Source organism: Bos indicus, chromosome 21 (assembly GCF_029378745.1).
Source record: "Bos indicus isolate NIAB-ARS_2022 breed Sahiwal x Tharparkar chromosome 21, NIAB-ARS_B.indTharparkar_mat_pri_1.0, whole genome shotgun sequence".
Classification (NCBI taxonomy): Eukaryota; Metazoa; Chordata; class Mammalia; order Artiodactyla; family Bovidae; genus Bos; species Bos indicus.
The window spans coordinates 32,002,452-32,028,929 of NC_091780.1; the positions used below are offsets into that span (position 1 = coordinate 32,002,452).

At 37.7% G+C, this 26,478-nt stretch overlaps 1 protein-coding gene across 5 annotated transcripts in view; it reads right to left on the bottom strand.

Moving 5' to 3' along the window:
- The window catches only part of SCAPER (S-phase cyclin A associated protein in the ER), a 421,796-nt gene that overhangs the window by 105,084 nt on the left and 290,234 nt on the right, over positions 1 to 26,478 (bottom strand). For all 5 annotated transcript variants that reach the window (XM_070775326.1, XM_070775324.1, XM_070775325.1 and 2 more), the window contains one exon: positions 24,584 to 24,707. In XM_070775326.1, coding sequence (XP_070631427.1) covers positions 24,584 to 24,707 — 124 coding nt within the window. The remainder of the gene's footprint in view (positions 1 to 24,583; positions 24,708 to 26,478) is intronic.

The window sequence follows — 26,478 nt, forward strand, 5'->3', positions numbered from 1 at the left end:
CTATGGTTTTTCCAGTAGTCATGTATGGATGTGAGAGTTGGACTATAAAGAAAGCTGAGTGCCAGAGAATTGATGCTTTTGAACTGTGGTGTTGGAGAAGACTCTTGAGAGTCCCTTGGACTGCAAGGAGATCCAACCATTCTATCCTAAAGGAGATCAATCCTGAATATTCATTGGAAGGATTGATGCTGAAGCGGAAACTCCAATACTTTGGCCACCTGATGCAAAGAGCTGACTCATTTCAAAAGACCCTGATGCTGGGAAAGATTGAGGGCAGGAGGAGAAGGGGACGACAGAGGATGAGATGGCTGGATGGCAGCACCCACTCAATGGACATGAGTTTGGGTAGGCTCCGGGATTTGTTGATGGACAGGGAGGCCTGGTGTGCTGGAGTTCGTAGAGTCGCAAAGAGTCGGACACCACTAAGCGACTGAACTGAACCCAGATGGTATCCCCACACAGCAGCACTGCCACTCCTGTTTTCAGACAAGAAAGCTAGGGTTTAGAGAGACTATCACGGTAGGTTCAAGATTTCAATCCAGGCAGTCTCACTGCTAAGCCTGGGCCTTAAACTACTTTACAGTACTGTAGTGAGGATTAATTAAGGTGACATGTGAAAGTGTTTGAAAATTAGAAGGCACTAAACAAGTGTGAGGAAATTTTTATTACCACTTTTCAGAGTAGTCTGACAAGTGACCACAATTAGATAAATGAAAATTCAGGTTTCATCCAATGCTAATGAATCATTTAAACACTGTCTCCCATTGTAGTAGCTACCCAAAAGACAATGCTTCATATTCTGCAAAAGCTGCAAAGCTCCTCTTAATCAAAGTTTTAAAGGTAGAACTTTAGGGAAATATATATACAGACTATTTTCCCATAGGTCTTTTTACACTTTGCACATATAGAAATGGTAGCTGAGTTTTGGGTTAATCTCTTTAGATAGGTTTAAATAAAAGATGTGAGGAGAGATGTTACAGATAATCACTGAGCCATGTTACCCACTTCATAGGAAGGAGATTAAGTTCTGGAGGAATCCCTTAGGTTACAGAAATAGTTGTATGTAGATCATGAAGCAGACAAATTCATGTGAAAAAGGAAATGTCTGTCATTCACATTTCAACTATATTTGAAATGACATTATAGTTGTCTAAAGCACATGAGCTTATGATTCTTTCGTTCATTTATCAAACATTTTCACAATACTACATCCTAGAGCTCTGTGATAAGCTCAATGGATGAAAATAAAAGCAGTCTTGCTTTCAAAAGTTTACAGGTAAGTAAAGAATAATTAGAATTCCATGCAGTAAGTACAACCCCAGAAGTAATCTCTATGAGGACTGGCACAAGGAACACCATGAGAAGGAGGTAACTCCTGAGCTGAGTCTCACTGAAGAGAAGAGCTTAGTGAAAAGAGCTTGGTGGGGTGGTGGGGGGGGGGGGCAGTAGCATACACAAAAGAATATAGCGTGAAAGAAGGCCTGGAAGAGTGCAGACACTCAGAGAGCTGCAGGTTGCTGGGTGTAGCCAGAGCAGCAGGAAATGAGACTATAGGACCACATGCCTGGTGTGCTTCATTAAGGATTTTGGCTCTTAATCTTGGAGGTGATGGGTGAGCCAAAGAAGGATTCATTTTAGACACAGGACTCTTGTCATAACATGGTGTTATGGTAGAGATTAAAACTGAAGGCAAGGAAGGTGGCTACCATATTGCTACAAATGAGACATGATGGGGGCTACAGAATAATCTGATTAATTGCATATTTGGTGAATGGGGAGGAAGAGGAGTTAAGGGGAAGTATGGTTTCAAAACATTCCCTAGGTTTTTGGCACAGATGGTAGTGTTATTTAGCAGGATGGTAAAGGGGGGAGGACAGGCCCAGTTTTTGGCATGCTAAATTTCAGGAGGGCTTCCCTGGTGGCTCAGAGGTAAAGAATCCACCTGCCAATGTAGGAGACACAGGTTCGATCCCTGGGTTGGGAAGATCTTCTGGAGGAGGGCATGGCAACCCATTCCAGTATTCTTGTCTGGAGAATCCCGTGGACAGAGAAGCCTGGAGGGCTACAGTCCATAGGATCCCAAAGACTCAGACATGACTTAGCAACTAAACGATAGTAATACAATAAAGCTGATGATGCTGGCATTTTACAAATGATAGCTTAACATTTGGAAACTTGGTCAAAAACACATGCAGGGATGAAACAGAGAAAAATACAAGTGCCAGTTTCAGGATGGGTATTCTGATCCAACATAGAAGCCGCATATTCCCAAGTTAATTATCAGCGACAACAGGTAGTTTTCAGAAATATATCATTTGTTTTTCTAAAAATACCTGTCAAACATCTATCAAACCATATGTGAAATGCACAATTAAAAAACAGGTTTTGGTCTTCCTCTTTCACAGCATTCATTTGGGAAACAAATCCCCACTGACATTTCTCACTGCACGCAGTAAACCTCAAAGGAAGGGACAGTAAGTGTGATTTGACAAAAGTCTTCTACACAGTCTGATCTGCATGCCCACACCTTAGATGAGACTTCTTCCAGGAAGCCAAGTCATTTCAATTCAGTCAGTGCTTATCAAAGTGCCTCAGGCTGCCCAACACAAGGTGTGGAGGCAAAAGCAATGGGTATTAGGCTAGCTCCCTCCACTAACTTTGTATGTGACCTTGCATGAGTTATTTAACCTTTTTAAGTCTGTTCTCTCACCTGAAACTTGAAAGGGCTGGCTGTATGAGAGAATCCTTAAAGATCTTTATAGTTCTTGATATTTTATGATTTGTTGACAAGCAGGTCTAAGGATGCTGAATTGGACATTCTTTTCTCTATACCTGATGATTTTCAAGAGCCCATTCAAGTGTTCCTTCCAAGCCTCCTGCTCCATTCCCACTTGCCTAATTTCTACTTAGGTTTAGCTTCCAACAATTCCTCAGTGACGCCTTCTCCAACTTTCCTCTTAGGAAGGAATCTCTCCTTCCTCTGAACCTTCAGAACATCCAGTTCTTTGCTCTGCTTATGGCACTCTTTGCTTTGGCATTCGTGTCTCATTTTACAAGACTAGAGGATGGCAAACTTTTTCTATAAAGGGATAGAGAGCAAATATTTTATGCTTTGCAGTCATACAGTATCCATCAAAACCACTCAACTCTACCACTGCAGGGAGAAAGCAGTCATATGCAACAGATGAATGTGACTGTGTTTCAATAAAACTTTATTTACAAACAGGTGATGGTTTGGCATATAGTCCTAGCTTGTTGACCTCTGCATTAAGACTATGATTTCCTGAAAGCAAGCTCCACACCATACTGTCTCTGATTTCTAGTGATGCCTAGTATAACATATTTTTGCCTAAACAAGGCACACAAGTAAATGGAATAAATTACATATGCTTAAAACAAAAGAGAAAATCAATAGCCATTCCCTCTATGTTATTCATATTAACAACAAAAAAAGACAAAATGAATATAAAAGCATATAAAGATGGTGTACTAGCTTTTTCACCCTTCAGTAATGTAATCAGTGTCTTTACACTGCTGCCTCTTAAACAGTACTTCTCCCCTTCTACGTCTAGGGCAAAAAGTTAAATTTCCCTCAGCTTACAGTGCCAAAAGCTAAACACCCTTCTGTATGGAAACAAAGGCACGCTTCTCACAATTCTTGTTTTGAAACATGTCAGGCTGTTAGAAAAGCCAAAGAAAATTAAAAAATGAACTATACTCTTTACCTAGATTCATCAGCTGATAGCATTTTGCTACATCTTCAAAGGCACATTTTAAAAATAAATTTTACTGTAAACTTCACTATTTTAAGTGCATCTTTCAGTAAGTTTTCACAGATGTATGTACCTGTGTAAGACCATCATGATAAAGAACACTTCAACAGCCCCCAAAGTTCCCTTTGCTCCTTTGAAGTCAGTGTCCTTCAACGCCTTCAGTATTCTAGGCAACTACTGATCTGTTTTGTGTGTCATGAATTATTCTGTATTTTCTACAACTTCAAATAAGTGGAATCATACAGTAGGTAGACTTTTGAATCTGGCTTTTTTCCTTCTGAATAATTCATTCATGCTGTTCAGTGTATCATCAGCCCATTCCTTTTTATTGCTAGATGTTATTCCATTGTATGGATATACCACAATCTGTTTATCATTATCACCTGTTGCTGGATATGTGTGCTGTTTAAGGATTTTAGTTATTTATGAATAAAGTTGCTAATGTCATTCTTGTACAAGCTGTTTCTGTGAAGAAGTGTTTTCGTTTTTCTTGGGTAAATAGCAAGGAGAGACACTGCTGGTACGTGGGGCTTCCCACGTGGTACTAGTGGTAAAGAACGCGTCTGCCAATGAGGAGACATAAGAGACATGGGTTCAATCCCTGGGTTGGGAAGATCCCCTGAAGGAGGTCATGGCAACCCACTCCAGGATTCTTGGCCTGGAGAATCCTGTGAACACAGAAGCCTGGAGAGCTAGAGTCCATAGGCTCATAGAGTTGGACACGACTGGAGTGACTTAGCATGCACTCATAGGGCTAGTATGTTTCTAAGAAACTGCTAAACTTCAACCACACTTTTAAAAGCATCAGGATTTGTTCAATTATATTGTCAAGATTCAAGAGAAAGCAAGTTATCATTCAAGAAACAAAACTACATACTGAAGTGTAGTCAACTTTAAGACTCTCATTTGCTGCAGTCAGAGGTGTTAATGAGACCTAATATTACTGCTTTTTTCTCTCCGAACAGACTGCTTTCATAGGTGAGAATGAAGTAAGCAAAAGCAGAGGCCAAACATAAAGAATGCTTTTAGTCTATTTCCAACATCTCATAAAACCCCAAGAGGACTGGGAAAGGGCAGAGAAACAGGAACTTAGCTGTGTGTATGGCCATTTTAATGTCAGTATTCCTGTTCTCCTTCACTTACTAGAAGAGCCAGAAGGCCTTCTGCTTGGTGCCCTACTGTGTCTAAGAACAAACATGAAGATGTAGGTAGGGATGTAAGCTTCAAGAAGACAGAAGAGAGACTGAATTATTACAGGGTGCTGAGAAAGGCCCCAACAGTTTCTCTGTATTCACTCTTCTATTTATAATTTCTGCTCACCCTCTACACCTGACCCACTAGCTGTCTCCTTTTTCCTCCATTCTATATCCCCTTCCCTAGATCTCCTGTTTCCATTTCCTTCTCTTCTTGGGTCCCACTTGCCTTCCTTTTAGATTCTTCCATTTTCTCTCTGCTTTCTGAGTATGTGTACAAATGTGCATGTGTATGGTTCTCACCTTCGCTAGGTTTATTTCAGGCTTCTCTTCCTCCTCACAAACAAAAACTACCAAGACTGTACCTAGACTTGATGTTCTTGCTTAGTCGCTCAGTCCTGCCCAACTCTTTTGTGACCCCGTGGACTGTAGCCTGCCAGGCTCCTCTGTCCATGGAATTTCCCAGGCAAAAATACTGGAGTAGGTTGCCATTTCCTTCTCCAGGGGATCTTCCCAGCCCAGGGATCAAATCCATGTCTCCTGCATTGGCAGGCAGATTCTTTACCACTGAGCCACCTGGGAAGCCCATCTAGACTTGATAGATGCAAAGAAACAGGACTATTCCCTTGCAATTGTTGGTGACGGTCTCTGTGCTTTTCATCTGCACTAGTTTTCTCCCTGCAGCTAGAACCTTCTATTATAGGACACCCAGAACACTACAGGTTCCAGTCTGAGCACTGAGATCACCCATTTTCCTGAGTCTTTATGTTAGATGACAATACAGTGCGTTCAAGTTGGCACAAAGTATACACTGAGTAGCTGTCACCCTGTTTAATGATGTTTTAAAAATTTCTCTCCAGGCATTTAAAAACATGTTTCAACTATATTGTTGTTGTTCAGTCGCTCAGTCATGTCCAACTCTTTGAGATGCCCTGCAGCACGCCAGGTTTCCCTGTCCTTCACTATCTCCCAGAGATTGCTCAAATGTCCATTGAGTCAGTGATGCCATCCAACCATCTCATCCTCTGCAGTCCCCTTCTCCTCCTGCCTTCAATCTTTCCCAGCATTGGGGTTTTTTCCAATGAGTTGGCTCTTCCCATCAGGTGGCCAAAGTACAGGAGCTTCAGTTTCAGCATCGGTCCTTCCATTGAATATTCAGGACTGATTTCCTTTAGGATTGACTGGTTGAATCTCCTGGCCGTCCAAGGGACTCTCAAGAGTATTTTCTAACACCACAGTTCAAAAGCATCAATTCATTGGCACTCAGCCTTCTTTATTGTCCAACTCTCAGATCCATACATGACAACTGGAAAAACCAGAGCTTTGACTAGATGGACCTTTGTCAGCAGAGTAATGTCTCTGCTTTTTAATATGCTGTCTAGGTAGGTCATAGGTTTTCTTCCAAGCAGGAAGCATCTTTTAATTTCATGGCTGCAGTCACCATCTGCAGTGATTTTGGAGCCCAAGAAAATAAAGTCTGTCTCTGTTTCCATTGTTTCCTCATCTATTTGCCATGGGGTGATGGGACCAGATGCCATGATCTTCGTTTTTTGAAAGTGGAGTTTTAAGCTAGCTTTTTCACTCTTCTCTTTCACCTTTAACAAGAGGTTCTTTAGTTACTCTTCACTTTTCGCCATAAGGGTGGTGTCACCTGCATATCTGAGGTTATTGATGTTTCTCCCGGCAATCTGATTCCAGCTTGTGCTTCATCCAGCCTGATATTTCTCATGATGTATTCTGTATATAAGTTAAATAAGCAGGGTGACAATATACATCCTTGATGTACTCCTCCCCCAATTTGGAACCAGTCCATTGTTCCATGTTTGTTCTCTGTTACTTCTTGACCTGCATACAGACTTCTCAGGAGGCAGGTAAGGTGGTTTGGTATTCTCGTCTTTTTAATAATTTTTCACAGTTTGTTGTGATCCATATAGTCAGAGGTTTTGGTGTAGTCAATAAAGCAAAAGTAGATGTTTTTCTGGAACTCTCTTGCTTTTTCAGTGATCCAGTGGATGCTGGCAATTTGATCTCTTGGTTCCTCTGCCTTTTCTAAATCCTGCTTGAACATCTGAAAGTTGATGGTTCATGTACTATTGAAGCCTCGCTTGGAGAATTTTGAGCATTACTTTGCTAGCATGTGAAATGAGTGCAATTGTATGGTAGTTTGAACATTCTTTGACATTGCCTTTCTTTGCGATTACAATAAGAACTGACCTTTTCCAGTCCTGTGGCCCCTGCTGAGTTTTCCAAATTTGCTGGCATATTGAGTGCAGCACTCTCACAGCATCATCTTTTAGTATTTGAAACAGCTCAGCTGGAATTCCATTACCTCCACTAGTAAGGTCCACTTGACTTCACACTCCAAGATGTCTGGCTCTAGGTGAGTGATCACATCATCGTGGTTATCTGGGTCATTAAGATATTTTTGTATAGTTCTTCTGTGTATTCTTGCCACCTCCTCTTAATATCTTTTGCTTCTGTTAGGTCCATACCATTTCTGTCCTTTATTGTGCCCATCATTGCATGAAATGTTCCCTTGGTATCTCTCATTTTCTTGAAGAGAACTCTAGTCTTTCCCATTCTATTGTTTTGTTTTTGTGTGTGTGTATGTGTTCAAAATGTCTTCTTTAGAGAAAAAGTCAATTAATAAATATATAAAGTATGACAGAAATAAAAGTTGCCATTTTACAATCACTACAGTAATAACTGAACTGTTTCAGGTAAGAATCAATGAATACTAAAACTAATGATAAAGTCTGCTGGGAGAAAGAATTCTCATGGAGTTACCCTATCACCCCACAGACTGCTTACTAATTATAAAAGGAAAAAGGTACTTTTAAACAGGGAAATCCAGAAGACTCTGCCTTAACCAAGTGATCAAACATATTATCACCAATGATAAACACAAATTCACATAATGTACCCTCTGATGTAATACAATGAGAAAGAATGTAGTATCAGATCAGATCAGATCAGATCAGTCCCATTCTATTGTTTTTCTCTATTTCTTTGCACTGATCACTGAGCAAGCCTTTCTTATCTCTGCTATCTATTCTTGGAACTCTACATCATTCAGATGGGTATATCTTTCCTTTCCTCCTTTGCCTTTACTTCTCTCTTTTTCTCAGCTATTTGTAAGTCCTCCTCAGACAACCATTTTGCATTTCTTTTTCTTAGGGATGGTCTTGGTCACCTCCTCCTGTACAATGTCACGAACCTCTGTCCATAGTTCTTCAGGCATCTGTCTATCAGATCTAATCCCTTAATCTATTGGTCATACCTGAATGGTCTAGTGGTTTTCCCTACCTCTTCAGTTTAAGTCTGAATTTTTTATTCAGTTTAAATCTGAATTTCTCCATCCTTTATATTATAGTTATACTATGCATCATATGCAGTACACCTAAACGTATTATAATCTGCCTGCTAAGCAGGAGACATGTGTTTGATCCCTGGGTTGGAAAGATCCCTTGAAGAAGGAAATGGCAACCCACTCCAGTATATCTGCCTTGGAAATCCCATAGACAGAGGAGCCTAGTGGGCTACAGTCCATGGGGTGGTAAAGAATCAGACAAAACTGAGCAGCTAAACAACAACAGTACTAAAAATTTTGTTCAAACCATCATGTATATTTAAAAGTTTTGTTAGAAAAACAAAGAACACATCTTCATTTCCAGAGTTCTTCATTCCTTCCTAAAGATGGTCATTTTCATTGGGTGTCATTTTTCTTCAGTTTGAAGAACTTTATCATTTCTATAGTACAACCTTTTGTCATCTAATTGTCTAAGGCATATATTTCCAAATTTCAACTGTATTTATTTCACCTTTATTCTTGAAGCATTTTTTTGTGTGCTGGATATAGAAATTATGGATTGAATTTTTCTTTTCTAATTATTAGCATTTTAAAAATGAGATGACCCAGAGGGATGGTATGGGGAGGGAGGAGGGAGGGGGGTTCAGGATGGGGAACACGTGTATACCTGTGGCGGATTCATGTTGATGTATGGCAAAACCAATACAATATTGTAAAGTAATTAACCTCCAATTAAAATAAATAAATTTATATAAAAAAAATGCTCACTGTCTTCTGGCCTCTGGTGAGACAGATGTCAGGCATTACCTGAATCATTATTTGTCTGTATGCAATGTGGCACCTTTCAACATTTTCTCTTATTATTATACTTGTTTTTTGTAATTTGACATGATTATCTTTGTATTTATCCTTTTGGGGGGTTGGTGAACTTATTGAATCTGTATATTTATGACTTTCATCAAATTTGGAAAAAACTTAGACATTATTCTTTCAAAAATATTTTAATGCTTCATTCTTTGTTCTTCTGTATATCCAATATACATATTACACCGTTTAATACTAGCCCACAATTCCCTAAGGTTCTGTTCCTTTTTGTTTGATTTTGTTCTCTCAATCTCTCCACCACACACACTCATCAGACTGGTTAATTCCTATTCATATAACTTAAAGTTCAATAATCTTTCCTCTGTTACTTCCACTCTGTTACGTCCACCAGTGAACTGTTTTGTTTTTTTTTTTAATTTATACTTATTTTGTAAATAATTTTACACCTCTCCCAGTCTTCCCTAATGTTAACACCCTACATAATTACAGCACAAATACTAAAAGCAGAAAATTAACATTGATATAAAACAATGAGCTAATCTATAGACTTCATTAGACTTTTCCCAGTTTTTCTCACTAAAGTCCTTTTTTTTTTTTTTGGCTTCATGATCCAATCAAGAACCCCATATTGAATTTAGTTGTCACATCTCTCTGCTGCTGCTAAGTCGCTTCAGTCGTGTCCGACTCTGTGCGACCCCATGGACTGCAGCCTACCAGGCTCCTCCGTCCATGGGATTTTCCAGGCAAGAGTACTGGAGTAGGTTGCCATTGCCTTCTCCTCACATCTCTCTAGTCTCTATGATTTCTTCAATCTTTTGATTTAATCAGCTATCTTGTAGACCATCTTCAATTTGGAACTATTTGATATTTTCTCATATTTAGATGACGTATTTTGCAAAAGTATCAAATGTCACAGAATGACAGTGTGAGCTTCTAAGAATATGATATTAGAGGGTAAATGATGTTGATATATTGTTTTTAGTGATGTTAGTTTTGATCACACAGTTAAGGTAGAATCTGCCAAGTTTCTTCATTGCAAATTTTCTATTTTCCTTCTCTGTAATTCAAAGTTATTCTGAAACTTAAAAAATATCCTTTTCCTAATTATACTTTTACTCACTAGTTTTTGCATCCATTGATGATTCTCTCCTGCAATAAGTATTACTGTGGGTGTTTGTCTCATGTTATTTTTCTGTTTTTCATCATTATCATTTATTAATTCATTCAGTGAATTTTTGACTTGTTATATTTTTCAGTTTGATTTTTTAAAAAGAAGCAAGCATATGATTTTGCTGGATTCAACTGGAAAACTTTATTCATGGATAGCAGTTGAAATCTCAGTTCAGTTTGTCTTTAGCTGAAGTACTTGGAGTGTCCCACAAACATATGGTACCAGGGTCATTCAGATATTTATAAATAATTTAGGGAATCCTCCTTTCTGGTTATCTCCTTTTTGAATGTCATCCCTACATTCTCACAGTTACCTTTGCCCCAAATTCTGTCTTCTGGTTCTTCAGGCCAGAAAGACTGTGGATTTTCTATGGTAGTTTTAGCCATCCCATGCGGTACTGCCCTCATGCCATAAAACCAGGAAACTTACTCAATGCTGCTCCCTTCTTCCAAGTGTCTATTCCGACCAGAATCTGTCTGCTCTTGATAGGTCTGTAGCACCTTCAAGTAGGTTTTTTTCATACTTTATACCTCCTGCCATCTGCAGAAGGGTCACTCTGGTAGGAGCTTATTCAATAATATTGGAAGCAAAACTGGACCATTTGTATGATATGGATTCTTTCAAGCATGTTAAGACTTGCTTTATGGCCTAGCGCATAGTCAATTCTTGTAAATTTCCCATGTGTATTTATAAAAAATTTATATTCTCTAATGTTTCACATATGGTTCTATCTATGTGTATAAAGTTTGCTAATTGCTTTCTTCAGTTTTGTACATATTTAACCATTGTGTTTGCTTTACCCACCATCTGAAAACAGTGTGATAAAATCTCCACTATGATGCTGGATGTGTCAATTCCTCCGTGATTATAGGTGACAGTAATAATGATGATGATGATATGATTTCATATGACTGCAGTAGAATGGCACTTAAGAGTTATAATTTGACCCATGTTCTCTCACTAGATCAATTTTGGATGTAGCTTTAAGGGTAAAGTTCTATACCAGTCACAATATCCTTTAACTGTTCTCACCAGACTTAAAGGAGCAGTGTGCCATGTAATATAGTGGGAAAAAGTTAGGTTGGGATTTAGGAGACCTGAATTTGTATCCCAATTCTACTGGAAACAGGCTGTGAAATTTTTGGCAAATACCCAGCCCACACATTTCCCATCCTTCTCTTTTTTTGAGTTCCATTGTCCTCATTTGTAAGACAAGGAGGACTAGACCAGACTAGATATTATGAAAGCCTCCTCTCTGGTTCTGATACACTCTGTATCAATAAATATATATATATGTATATATAAAATATATATATAGTATATGAGAAACAGAATTCACATTATTGATGAAGAAATGGGTAGGGTGCCCTTGACATGTTGAGCAAGTGGAGAAAGGAGAAACAAGAGGCAAGTGGCGTCCGGAAGACCAGTGTTACTTGTGGAGAGCTGAAGGATTTCTATTCCCATGTAATTAACTATGAAGTCCATGTTCTGGCTCCTTGGTACAAAGAAGAGAATGTGGTGAAGGACCAATTCCAGGCCTTTGCTGCTATAATGAAAATAGGCATCCGTATGGCTCTGCACCAGACTCAGTGAAAAACAATCCCCTTGCTGTAAGGTTGCACTTATATTTTCTTTGTTAGTATACAGGGCTTTCTTGTCATCTTCTGCAGTGCTCAGCAACAGTCTCTTTGATCCAACAGTATCATATCAATTATTTAAGGTTTGTACATCACTTTTCAGTTAACAGTTTCTTTGGCTCCAGAAAATATATACACACAATTTATAAGAGTATTCTTTAAATATTCCATGAGGAGCAGGTCACTATGAATTAAAAATAAGAATGCTAATAAAATATTGAATGCCTTTTTAAAGTGCAATGAAACATCAAGAAATTATAAATCTTTAAATTAAATGCTTCTTCAGTATATATTACCCAGGTGAAAATATGAAACATGGATAAAATTAAAGTCACAAAAATATTACTTTATCTCATTTGTCAACTCAATAATGTGAGGACACATCAATTTAGGTTATAGGAAGGGAATGTCCTGGACAAGAACTCAGGAGACCTGCATTCAGGTCATGAGTCTATCACTAGGTAGTTGTATGACCTCTTTGCCATAACTCCATTTACCAATCTGTAATATGGACTATGTAGAATGTGTCCGCATTAAAAGTCAATCAATCTATTTTCACAGTACTCAGCAGTACTCATACTTGTCTTTTTTTGGTGGTAATAAACATGTAACATAGATTTATCATCTAACAATTTTAAGTATATTTCATAGTCTATCTACATGCACATGGTTGTAAATCAGATCTCTAGAACTTTTTCATCTTGCATAAGTGAAACTCAATACTCACTGAACAGCAACTTTCCATTTGCCCTCATCCTAGCTCTTAACTTTCAGTTTAGTGAGCCTGACTAGATAGTGAAATCATGCAGTATGTACCCTTCTGTGACTGGCTTATTTCACAAGGTTTATCCATGTTGTCACGTATGGAAGGATTTCTTTTTTATGGCTGAATAATATTCCAGTGTATGCACACATGCATTTTTCTTTATTCAACTACCAATGGACATTTCAGTTCTCTCCCCCTCTTGGTTATTATGAATAATGGTACAGGGAACATGAGAGTGCAAGGATCTCAGAGGTTCTGACTTCAACTTTTTAGGTAAATACCAAGAAGAAATCTCATATGGTAGTTCTATTTTTAATTTCTTGGGGAACTGTCATTATTGTTTTCCAAAGTAGGTGCACCACTTCAGATTTCCACCAGGAAACAAGAGTTCCCATTTCTCCAAACTCTTGCCAATACTTGTTACTTTCTGTGTTTCTGATTTTTATATTTATGTATTTAAGTCATTAACCCTTCATCAGATATATAATTTTCAAATATATTCTCCTCTTCTGCAGTTTGCCTTTTCATTTTGTTGACTATTTCCTTTGCTGTACAGAAGCCTTTTAGTTTAATGTAGTGCCATTTGTTTATTTTTGCTTTTGTTGTGCTTTCTCATATCATAAAAAAAAAAAATCACTGCCAGGAGCAATGTCAAGGAGCTTTACTCATGTTTCTTCTAGGAGCTTTATGGGTTCAGGTTTTACATGTAAGTTGTAAGTCCATTTGCAGTTAAGTTTTGTGTATGGTGTAAGATAGAGTCCAACTTCATTATTTTGCATGTGGATAGCCACCATTTCCCAATAGAGTTTACTGAAGATTATCCAACAGTATTTATTAAAGAGACCACCTTTTCCTTTTCATATTTTTTATGTCTTGTCAAATCTTAGTTGGCTGTGTATTTGTAGGTTTACTTCCAAGCTCTCTATTCTGTTCTATTGGTCTATGTGTCTGTTTTTATGACAGTTTGTTCTAATCTTTAATTATTTCTTTTTTCTGCTAACTCTGGGCTTAGTTTTTCTTTCTCTAGTTTCTTGAGGTATAAAGTTAAATTGACTGAGATCTTTCTTCCTTTTTCTTTTTTTTTTAATTTAAATTTTATTTTATTTTTAAACTTTACAATATTGTATTAGTTTTGCCAAATATCGAAATGAATCTGCCACAGGTATACATGTGTTCCCCATCCTGAACCCTCCTCCCTCTTCCCTCCCCATACCTTCCCTCTGGGTCGTCCCAGTGCACCAGCCCCAAGCATCAACTATCGTGCATCGAACCTGGACTGGCGACTCGTTTCATACATGATATTATACATGTTTCAATGTCATTCTCCCAAATCTCCCCACCCTCTCCCTCTCCCACAGAGTCCTTAAGACTGATCTATACATCAGTGTCTCTTTTGCTGTCTCGTATACAGGGTTATTGTTACCATCTTTCTAAATTCCATATATATGCGTTAGTATACTGTATTGGTGTTTTTCTTTCTGGCTTACTTCACTCTGTATAATAGGTTCCAGTTTCATCCATCTCATTAGAACTGATTCAAATGTATTCTTTTTAATGGCTGAGTAATACTCCATTGTGTATATGTACCACTGCTTTCTTATCCATTCATCTGCTGATGGACATCCAGGTTGCTTCCATGTCCTGGCTATTATAAACAGTGCTGTGATGAACATTGGGGTACATGTGTCTCTTTCCCTTCTGGTTTCCTCAGTGTGTATGCCCAGCAGTGGGATTGCTGGATCATAAGGCAGTTCTATTTCCAGTTTTTTAAGGAATCTCCACACTGTTCTCCATAGTGGCTGTACTAGTTTGCATTCCCACCAACAGTGTAAGAGAGTTCCCTTTTCTCCACACCCTCTCTAGCATTTATTGCTTGTAGACTTTTGGACTGCAGCCATTCTGACTGGCGTGAAATGGTACCTCATAGTGGTTTTGATTTGCATTTCTCTGATAATGAGTGGTGCTGAGCATCTTTTCATGTGTTTGTTAGCCATCTGTATGTCTTCTTTGGAGAAATGTCTATTTAGTTCTTTGGCCCATTTTTTGATTGGGTCATTTATTTTTCTGGAGTTGAGCTGAGTTGCTTGTATATTTTTGAGATTAGTTGTTTGTCAGTTGCTTCATTTGCTATTATTTTCTCCCATTCTGAAGGCTGCCTTTTCACCTTGCTAATAGTTTCCTTTGTTGTGCAGAAGCTTTTAAGTTTAATTAGGTCCCATTTGTTTATTTTTGCTTTTATTTCCAATATTCTGGGAGGTGGGTCATAGAGGATCCTGCTGTGATGTATGTCAGAGAGTGTTTTGCCTATGTTCTCCTCTAGGAGTTTTATAGTTTCTGGTCTTACGTTTAGATCTTTAATCCATTTTGAGTTTATTTTTGTGTATGGTGTTAGAAAGTGTTCTAGTTTCATTCTTTTACAAGTGGTTGACCAGTTTTCCTAGCACCACTTGTTAAAGAGATTGTCTTTAATCCATTGTATATTCTTGCCTCCTTTGTCAAAGATAAGGTGTCCATATGTGCGTGGATTTACCTCTGGGCTTTCTATTTTGTTCCATTGATCAATATTTCTGTCTTTGTGCCAGTACCATACTGTCTTGATAACTGTGGCTTTGTAATACAGCCTGAAGTCAGGTAGGTTGATTCCTCCAGTTCCATTCTTCTTTCTCAAGATAGCTTTGGCTATTTGAGGTTTTTTGTATTTCCATACAAATTGTGAAATTATTTGTTCTAGCTCTGTGAAGAATACCATTGGTAGCTTGATAGGGATTGCATTGAATCTATAAATTGCTTTGGGTAGTATACTCATTTTCACTATATTGATTCTTCCAATCCATGAACATGGTATATTTCTCCATCTATTAGTGTCCTCTTTGATTTCTTTCACCAGTGTTTTATAGTTTTCTATATATAGGTCTTTAGTTTCTTTAGGTAGATATATTCCTAAGTATTTTATTCTTTCCGTTGCAATGGTGAATGGAATTGTTTCCTTAATGTCTCTTTCTGTTTTCTCATTATTAGTGTATAGGAATGCAAGGGATTTCTGTGTGTTGATTTTATATCCTGCAACTTTACTATAATCATTGATTAGTTCTAGTAATTTTCTGGTGGAGTCTTTAGGGTTTTCTATGTAGAGGATCATGTCATCTGCAAACAGTGAGAGTTTTACTTCTTCTTTTCCAATTTGGATTCCTTTTATTTCTTTTTCTGCTCTGACTGCTGTGGCCAAAACTTCCAAAACTATGTTGAATAGTAATGGTGAAAGTGGGCACCCTTGTCTTGTTCCTGACTTTAGAGGAAATGCTTTCAATTTTTCACCATTGAGGATGTTTGCTGTGGGTTTGTCATATATAGCTTTTATTATGTTGAGGTATGTTCCTTCTATTCCTGCTTTCTGGAGAGTTTTTATTATAAGTGGATGTTGAATTTTGTCAAAGGCTTTCTCTGCATCTATTGAGATAATCATATGTTTTTTATTTTTCAATTTGTTAATGTGGTGTATTACATTGATTGATTTGTGGATATTGAAGAATCCTTGCATCCCTGGGATAAAGCCCACTTGGTCATGGTGTATGATCTTTTTAATGTGTTGTTGGATTCTGATTTTCTTCCTTTTTAATTCAGGTATTTATTGCTATGAACTTTCCTCTCAGCACTGCTTTTACAGCACTCCATAAGTTTTTGTATGCCATATTTTAATTTGTCTTAAAGATACTATTTAGTTTCTCTTTTAATTTCTTCTTTCATCCACTGTTTTTTTATCAAGTTGTTTAATTTCCATATGTTTGTGAATTTTCCAGTTTTCCTTCTGTTATTAATTTCTATTTTCATTCCATTGTGGTCAGAAAATACACCTGTCATCTTAAATTCATTTACTTGTTTTGTGACCTAATGTGTGATCCATCCTGAAAAATGTTCCATGTGTGCTTGAGAAAATGTGTATTCTGCCGGTGGGTAGAATATTTTATATATGTGTATTAGGTCCATGCAGCCTACAACACTGTTCAAATCCTCTGTTTACTTAATGGTTTGCTTTCTAGATGTTTATGCATTATTGAAAGTGGGGTATTGAAATCTACTTTAACTGAGCTATTGTCATCTTCTTTCTTCAGTTCCTCTATACTTGCTTCTTATATTTGAGTGCTCTGATGGGTGCATGTGTATTTACAATTGTTACACCTTCCTTAAAAATTGACCTTTTATTACTATATAATGTTCTTCTTTATCTCTTCTGAGAGTTTTGACTTTTAAGTCTATTTTGTCTGATATAGGGATGGCTACCTCTGTTCTCTTGTCGTTACCATTTGCATGAATTATCGTTTTCAATTCTTTCACTTTCAGCTTATGTGTGTCCTTAAATTTAAAGTAAGTCTGTTGTTGACAAAAGATAGTCAGATCTTGTGTTTTTATCCATTCAGCCAGTGTGTGCCTTTTTATTGGAGAGTAAACCACTTACATTGAAAGTAATTACTGATAGAGAAGGAATACCTATTGCCATTTTGTCAATTATTTTATGTCTTATACGGTTATTTTGCCCCTCATTCTTCTTCTGCCATCTTCCTTTGTAGTAACATGCTTTGATTCCTTTATCATTTTCTTCTGAGTATCTTCTATAGGTGTTTTTCCCTGTGGTTGCCATTTATAATAATCTATTTCAACCTGATAACTTAATATCAATCACATACAAATATGTTATACTTTTACTTCTCTCCCCTCAATATATTATGTTTTTCATGTCGCAAAGTACATACTTTAAATCATGTATCCATTAACATACTTTTATACTTATGGCTATTTTAACAGTTTGGTCTTTTAATTTCTGTGTCAGGATTAACACTGATTTAACCCCCCATCACAGTATTACTTCCCAGATGGTAAAGCGTCTGCCTACAATGCAGGAGATTCAGGTTCAATCCCTGGGTTGGGAAGATCTCCTGGAGAAGGAAATGGCAACCCACCCCAGTACTCTTGCCTGGAAAATCCCATGGACGGAAGAGCCTGGTGGGCTACAGTCCATGGGGTCACAAAGAGTCGGACACGACTGAGCGACTTCACTTTCCTTTCACTTTACAGTATTACAGCCCCCAGTATTTGTCTTTATGTTCACATTTATCAGTGAGCTTTATACTATCACATGCTTCCATGCTGCTCTTTAGTGTCTTTTTTTTTTTCCTCCTACTTTCAGGGCTCCTTTGAGAATTTCTTATCAAGTAGGTCTAGTAGTGGTGATGAATTTCCTTAGCTTTTGTTTATCTGGGAAAGTTTTTATTTCTCTTTCATTTTTTGAAGGATAGTTTTGCTGGATGTAGTGTTCTTGGTTGGCATTTTTTTTTCTTTTATCATTTTGACTATAACATCCCACTCCCTTCTGGACTGTAGGTCTTCTGGTGTGAAATACACTGTTTTATGAGAGTTCTTCTGCATGTGACAAGCTGATTTCCTTTTGCTGCATACAAAATTCTATTTTTGACTTCTGATAATTGATTATAATGTGTCTATGTGAGATTTCTTGGGTTCACCAAAGTTAGGACCTGTTGGACTTGTTGAAATTGGATTCCCTTTCCTTCACTAGACTGGGAAATTTTAGGTCATTATTTATTTAAATAAGTTTTCTGCCCCATTGTCTCTGTCTCTTTCTCCTTTTGTGACCACCATAATATACATCTTGGTCTACTTTACAGTACAGCGTAAGTCCCTCGGGCTTTTTTTCATTCCTTTTTATTTTTATTCTCGATTAGATAATTTCAAATTACCTATCTTTTAGTTCAATGATTCTTTCTTCTGTTTGATCAAGGCTGATCTTGAATTCCTCTAGTTTTTTCAGTTCAATAATTTATTCTTTAGCTCTAAAACTTCTATTTGGTTCTTTTTATATTTTCTATCTCTTTTTAATTTTCATTTTGTTCATATATCATTTTTCTGAGTTCACAGAATATATCTAGAGTAATTATTTTGAATATTTGTCACGTTATTCATATACCTGCTTCTTTAGGGTTGGTTGAAGATTTATCTTGTTCTTTGTAGGGGCCATGCTTCCCTTTTTCTTTGTGTGTCTTGTAACTTTGTGTTGGAATCTGCACATTTGAAAAAATAGGTATCACTTTTAGACTGTACATAGTGGCTTTGTAAAGGGGGAAGACACCAATTCCCTTGACTAGGGAGTCAGAGGTTCTATGAAGCATTTTTATAGGGGGCAGGACTTCTCTGGGCCTGCATGTGCAATTTCTTAATTAGAAGGCCTGGCTGGCTTCTTTCTGAAGAGATCGTAATCTCTTGCTCCCTCTAGTGTCTGTCTGTAGCACTGCAGGTTCTCTGATTCTCAGTAGTAAGCTGCCCTGCTTCCTGCTGTTCTCAAGGGCTGCCAGGCATTCAAGGTATGCCAGCTTCCTGGCAGTGCCATGAGTCAGGTGAGGCAGATACAAGTCCCTTGGGCAGCCCTCCAAAAAGCCAGAATGCTGGACTCACACTCAACTCCTCTCCCTTTAAAGCAGAGAACCATGAGCTGGGGTATCATCTTCCAATGCCAAGCTGTGCCAACTCGAGAGAGGAGAGATTGTGAGTAAAGCAAATTAGTTTTTCTTACTCACATCAGTGTGGTTGTTCCTGGCCTTGAGATCACCTTGTGTATTTTAATATCTAAACTGTTTTCTGGAGTTCTCATAATGATATTTTTTTAATTAATTAATTTTTTATTGAAGGATAATTGCTTCACAGAATTTTGTTGTTTTCTGTCAAACCTCAACATGAATCAGTCATAGGTATACATATATCCACTCCCTTTTGAACCTCCCTCCCATATCGCTCCCCATCCCATCCCTCTAGGTTGATACAGAGCCTGTATTTGAGTTTCCTGAGCCATACAGCAAATTCCTGTTGGCTATCTATTTCACATATGGTAATGTAAGTTTCCATACTACTCTTTCCATACATCTCACCCTCTCCTCCCCTCTCCCCATGTCCATAAGTCTATTCTCTATGTCTGTTTCTCCATTGCTGCCCTGTCAGTACCATTTTTCTAGATTCCATATATATATATATATATGCATTAGAATGTGATATTTATCTTTCTCTTTCTGACTTACTTCACTCTGTATAATAGGTTCCAGGTTTATTTACCTCATTAGAACTGACTCAAATGTGTTCCTCTTTGTGGCTGAGTAATATTCCATTGTGTGTATGTACCACAACTTTTTTATCCATTCATCTGTTGATGGACTTCTAGGTTGCTTCCATGTTCTAGCTATTGCAAATAGTGCTGCAATGAACAATGGGATACGTGTCTTTTTCAATTTTGGTTTCCTCAGGGTATATGCTTAAGAGTGGGATTGCTGGGTCGTATGGTGGTTTTATTCCTAGTTTCTTAAGGAATCTCTATACCGTCTTCCATAGTGGCTGTATCAGTTTACATTCCCAGCAACAGAGCAAGAGTGGTCCCTTTTCTCCACACACTCTCCAGCATTTATTGTTTGTAGACTTTTTGATGATGGTCATTCTCACTGGTGTGAGGTGATATCTCATTGTAGTTTTGATTTGCATTTCTCTAATAATGAGTGATGTTGAGCATCTTTTCATGTGTTTTTTAGCCATCTGTATGTCTTCTTTGGAGAAATGTCTGTTTAGGTCTTTTTCCCACTTTTTGATTGGGTTGTTTGCTTTTCTGGTATTGCATTGCATGAGCTACTTGTATATTTTGGAAATTAATCCTTTGTCAGTTGTTTCCTTTGCTATTATTTTCTCCAATTCTGAGGGTTGTCTTTTCACCTTGCTTTTGGTTTCCTTTGCTGTGCAAAAGCTTTCAAGTTTAATCAGGTCCCAGTTGTTTATTTTGTTTTTATTTCCTTTACTCTAGGAGGTGGGTCATAGAGGATCTTGCTTTGATTTATATCATCGAGTTTATAACGGTATTTTAGTTTGTATATAGTTGCTAAGTGTTTCTTTGGGAATGGGAACTGGGACTATCTATTTTGCCAGTTTGCTCTTTTTCACTGGTCTTTTTATTGCCTTCTAATGGTCATGTGTAGTCTCCTTAAGGAGACATTTTGAAGGTAGAGGCCTTGATATTACACTTTCCTCTGCAGTGTAATGATTTAGGCACAGAGAATATTCTTAACACTCAGTTATTGAAATCTGCTTTAACATAGTTTAAAGTTTTCATACTTTTTGAAGATAATGCCTATCTAAATGTACTGTATTTATAGGGCTCCAAATAAATTCCTCAAGACCTTATCCTAAAAATCCTACTTTGAATCTATACTGCAAGAAAAAACACATACTTTTTCAGTGCCACCCATGCTAATTTGGCTTTTGTAAAAATCATAATCCAGAATTGTAGAATTTCTACCCTTCAAGGCATAGGCAAATCCAAATTCTCCCCGAAAGTCTCCAATACTCCAAGTTAGAACTCATTCATCAAATATTTAGCAGGCATTTCCTTATATGCCAGGTACTTTTCTAGGCTGTATGCACTACTCTGTAGCTCTGATTATGTTACAGAACTTCTCACAGCTTTTCTTTAATATTAATGTATGCAAGTTGCTCATTCTTCAACCGTGGGCTTCTAGAATGAAGGAACTGTGTCCAATTCACCTCTGTAATCCTGGCATCTGTACAACGCTTTGCACATAATTGAGATGCAATACAAGAATGCTAAAACAAACTCCAAACAGCTAGATTAGGGGAGAAAAGCCTCCTAAACCATCTCAGTTTGCTGAAGAAAGGCTGACCTGCCCTATAATCAGTTGTCATATAAATTCCATCAGATCTTAATTAATTAACTTCTTTTATGCTTCTTTATAATCCTTCTGGAAAATGTGTGATGACAGTTTCCTACCCTTTGCTGAAAGGGTACTTACAAGTTAGTGATCCATATTTCAGTTACACGTACATCAAAACAAGGTAGCAATAAAAATGTAAATTCACAAGTGATTTCCAGAAATGTAAAAATAACCACCACCACCTCTACCTCTCCAACTTAGAAAATATACCCACCTCTTTCAATTATCACAAACTCCATCACAGCAGTATTAGAATTGACAGAGAATAAAAAGCCAAAAAGAACAGTAAAGACCAGGAAGTGCCACGTTTAAGGGAAGGAGGGATAAAATGTGTTTGACAAACTAATGTCCCAGGATTCAAGTTCTAAACTGAACAAAATAAACATAGAATGCGGTGAAATTCATTGGTTGGGAGATTAAAAGCTTTCCGAGTGTTAAGAAATCTTGAGGTCACAAGTAAGGGAATATTATTCAAAGGAAACTGGGGCTTTCAAAGTAGAGGGAAAGGATCAAGCTACTTACAAGCTCCTGGCACATGGTAGGCACTTAATAAATGAAAGCTATTATGAGGAGCTACGGTCTAGCTTTGTGATGTCCCGGGCAGAGGCTACTGACCTCCTTTCTCTGTGCTTCACCATACTCTGTACAGGCTGACATCACACCATTTTTATGTGCAACCTACATATCTGTTCCTACTCCAAAGCAGGAATTTCCTGGATGGTCAGGATCATACCCTACACTTCTCTGCAACTGGAAATAGTAGGCACTTATAATTATTAAGTGAGAGAATAAACAAACTACCTTATATGATGAGAACAGGTTTTGATCAGAAAAGAATGAAGAGCTAGGATGGAAGATCTTGTCTGTAAGTCTTCTTGCTCATTCCTTCACATTTCAAACACCATTCCCTTTTGTGGCTTGTTCTGTTCAAAGTACATTTATGTATCTTCTTCCATTACCAATATAAGAACAGGTTTCACACAGTAAATTCTTTCAGATAATGCGGCATGGAATAGTTGGAGAGCATGGGTTTTTTTTTTTTTTCCCACTTCTTATTTTGAAATAATTTAAAATTGGTAATGGAACCATAGAAATTATATTCTTTGAACAGGGTAAAGTAACAGAAGAGAATGGCTTTGAAATGTGAAGGAATAAGCAAGAAGACTTTAAAACGGGATATGCTGCAAAAATAGTAGAGTTCCCTTCATCCGTATCCCTACTGCTAACATTTTGAAAAACCACGGTATAATTACTGAAAGCAAGAAATCAACATTGAGCCAATAAAATTAACTATTCTACAGACCTTATTTGAAGTTTCAGGTTTTCTCACGAACATCCTTTTTCTAATCTAGGATCCCACGTTACATTTCATTGTCAGATCTCCTTAGATTCCTCCAATCTGTGACAGTTATTCAACTTTTCTATGTCTTTCATGACACTGACACTTTTGAAAAATGAGTCAATTTTTGTGCAGAATGTCCCTCGACTGGGGTTTGACAGACCTAGCTTGGGCTCTTGACTCCATGACTATCCATGTAGCCCTGGGCAAGTCAACCTTTCTCAGACTCAAGTTTCTTCACATGTAAAGCAGTATACTAACACTGACTTTGTTTTAAAAATGAAATGAGGCAAAATATATTAAAATGCCTGGGACATAAGGTCATACAACAAATGCTAAGTCTTTCTCCTTGTCCCTGGCTTTGAAATATTTCTGATAGAAATTTTTGCTAAAATCCATTACCTGTATTTCAATGCCTTATTTTATAGATAAACCATATATAACTTAGCCCTCAAGTGATGACTCAGTGTCATCATAAACAACCCTTATTGCACTGCATTGTTCTAGGTCTGTGTTTTTGTCCTTTCTCACTGCTGTCCCTTCTCTTTGTCATGAGAAGAGCAGGTAAGAGCCTCATCATTTCCTTTCTGATTTTCAGCTTGAAACATATGGGAATCCATTTGTTTACTTATATATTCATCAACAATGTGCTGAACCTACTGTGTCAGGCCCTGTTTTAGGATTTTGGAGAAAGTGATGAATCACCTCCTGTCCTCATTGATTTTATGGCTAGTTGGGGAAATGGACAAGTAAGCAGCTGATTACATTCAATGTGATTAATCCTATGAATGACCTAATGTACCGGAGCATATAAGAACACCTAACCTGGACTTGGGGAGAGGGTCAGGCTGGGGAAGGTTTCATGAAGAAAGTGCCATTATGTCTTAGTAAAGGTCTCAGGATGTAGAAATTAACCAGATGGAGAAGGAAAGAGAGCAAAAGGCTCACAGTTTAGGGAAAAGCTATTAGAACTACGTGCTGAGTAAAATAAATCGGTTCTGAAAAATAAATCTCCTGTGTTATAAACTTGCAGCTTGAGAGTGATTTTGTGCCAATACCTCAGGGGCTCAGAAACTTCACCAGGAAACTTCTGGTCCCAGGGCTGTGTTCTGGAGGCTGCAGTTGACAGACCTAAACCTTTGGATATTATCCTGAGCTTACCTCTTTCAACATCTGTGGACTGAAGGAAAATTTAAGGCTACAATTGGCTGCTTGCTCCTATTTCAAAAGTATAACAGGTTTGCCCCTTTGTGACAGAGGAATTTCTTGCTTCAAAAAATACATCAAGAGCCCTCAAAAAGTCCGTCTTAAATTGACCTTTTTAAAAAAAATCCATTTTCTTTAATATCTTCTCCCACCATTCACCCTGCCTCATCACTGAGGCATTACTTCCCTTTCTTTATGTTTCTTACCAAGTTAAACACAAACTGACCCTTTAAACTGAGCTGGCAAGAGAGGTTATGAGACTTTCTTCCCTTGTACAGCACTAGTTTCTATGACCTCAGAGATACGACTTTGAGCCTAACTCATTCCAAAGTCCCAGTCTAACCATGGAAATCTGTGATCTCGGCAAGTGCTACAGGTACATTATCCATCAAACACTGGGACTTAGGAGAATGCATTATAAGATTTTCAAATGAAGAGGTTTTTCTGCCAGTTCCTATTTTACTCTCCCAATCATCTTCACTTTTTTTTCAATCTGGAGAATAAATAAGATGGCTTCTTTTAGTTTTCTCCATAGGGGATATTTTTCAAATCTTAACTGCTTCTAATTCAAAGCAATAATATTACATACCGTCAACTGGTGTATGAGGAGGTCCATTAAGAAGGTAATCTTGTTACTAAACAGAACATCAGTGCAGTTTTCTGAACAGTTATTGCAGGTGAGGTTGTAAACATTGATTGCATTGCAAAGAGACCTAACACAAGGAGAAAAACACCATTTATAAAACTTGTGCAGTTCTTCTCTAAACAATGTGAAATACACAAAATGAATGGTATAAAAGCAGCAGGCATGGGATAGAAATCACTCTTAAAAAACCAACCCAAATATTACTAGGTGCAAGGTCCATCAGCTAGACATAAAAGCTTTTAATTTTTATCCACAGCCTAGTGTTCATTAGAAAGGAATTCTTGCCTCTTATTAATGCAGCAGCAGGCAATGGAAATGTACTTACCCATCTACTGACAATGTCCTAATAATCTAAGATTAGATGTTACCCAGGAATTTTGGGATCTAGAATTTTTTAACAGTATCTGGAAAAAAGAGTGTGCCAAACCTCCTGTTGCCAGGTCTCCTGGTTGACAAGGGCAGATAAAGAAGGAAAGGAGAACACACGAAGAGAAACTACAGGTTTTCCCTTGTGAGACAAGAACTGCAGAGGTCTGGGGAGTGAGGCCACACCTGCTCAGAGATTGTATGGACAGACCCAGAGTGCCTCAGCAGGGGAGGACCTACAGAGTGAACAGTCTCGGGTCAAACCCATCAAAGAAATGTGTTTTTTTTCCTTTTCCCTTGGGATTAAAAAATTATATCCCATTTTTCAAAGAAATTTTTGGAGCAACAAATTCAATGGGCATTCTTGTGAGTGCTTTGAAAACTGTAATTAACCTGCACTGCCTGAGTGATCAATGTTGATTCTGGCCTCACTAAATCCCCTGCTTAAGTCCTATGTACAAATGTTTTGATTTAGTCCCTTACAACCAATCCTCTAAAACAATAATTCTTTACGTGTGAACCATAGACCGGTAGCATCAATATCACCTGGAAACTTGCAGAAATGCAAATTCTCAGACTTCACCCCAGATCTACTAAACACTAGAAACTTTGGGGGTGGGGTCCAGCAATTTGTGTTTTAATGAATTTCACTTTTTTTAAACAAAATTCCAGACCACTGCTCTGGAATAGGGGCTCTAGAGTTTGACAGAGCACTAGCATCACCTGTATATCTTTAAAGATACAGACTTGCCTGAATTCCTCCCCTGGAGATGCTAGTGGGAATGGGAGGGCTCTAGACATTCAGCATGTTTCAAAAGCTCTATGAGCAATTCTGATGTACAGGCAGAGTTGAGAAGCATGGGTCTAAGAATCAACATGTAAGTATTCATTTGTTCAACAAATATGTAATTCCCTATGATTTTTCAGGCATTGTGCTAGGTAGACAAGACAGACAAGCTCTCTGTTCTCATGGAGCTGATGCTCTAGTGGGAGAAAGATGGTAAAGACAGCCCCTGTTGTAATCATCTGTTTGTCTGATATAGTGGTACTTGCTTCAACATAATTGATAGGTTCCTGAAACTTGAGCATTAGAGTATGTTGGTTAAGAGGAGAGATACTGGAATAAGATACTAGGTTAGAAACCTAGTTCTGTCATTTGAGGTTTTAGCAAGTTACTCATTTATATCTTAGCATCCAATTTCTTATCTGTAAAACTGAGATAATAATACCTAAGCTTCACATGGTCATCATCAGAATTAAATGAAATAATAGATGCAAAGTACTTAGGATGGTGTCTGGCACGTGGTTAAATAATTCATAATGATAGGTTCATTAGAGTTATTAATCTCATTATTCTTGTTATGAATAAGTCACAATTAAAACAGTTAAAAATCAAATCAAATTAAAGCATGCTATGAAACCTGTAATTTCCAGAATAATAAAGCACCATGCTTCGTAAATTTTTACATGGA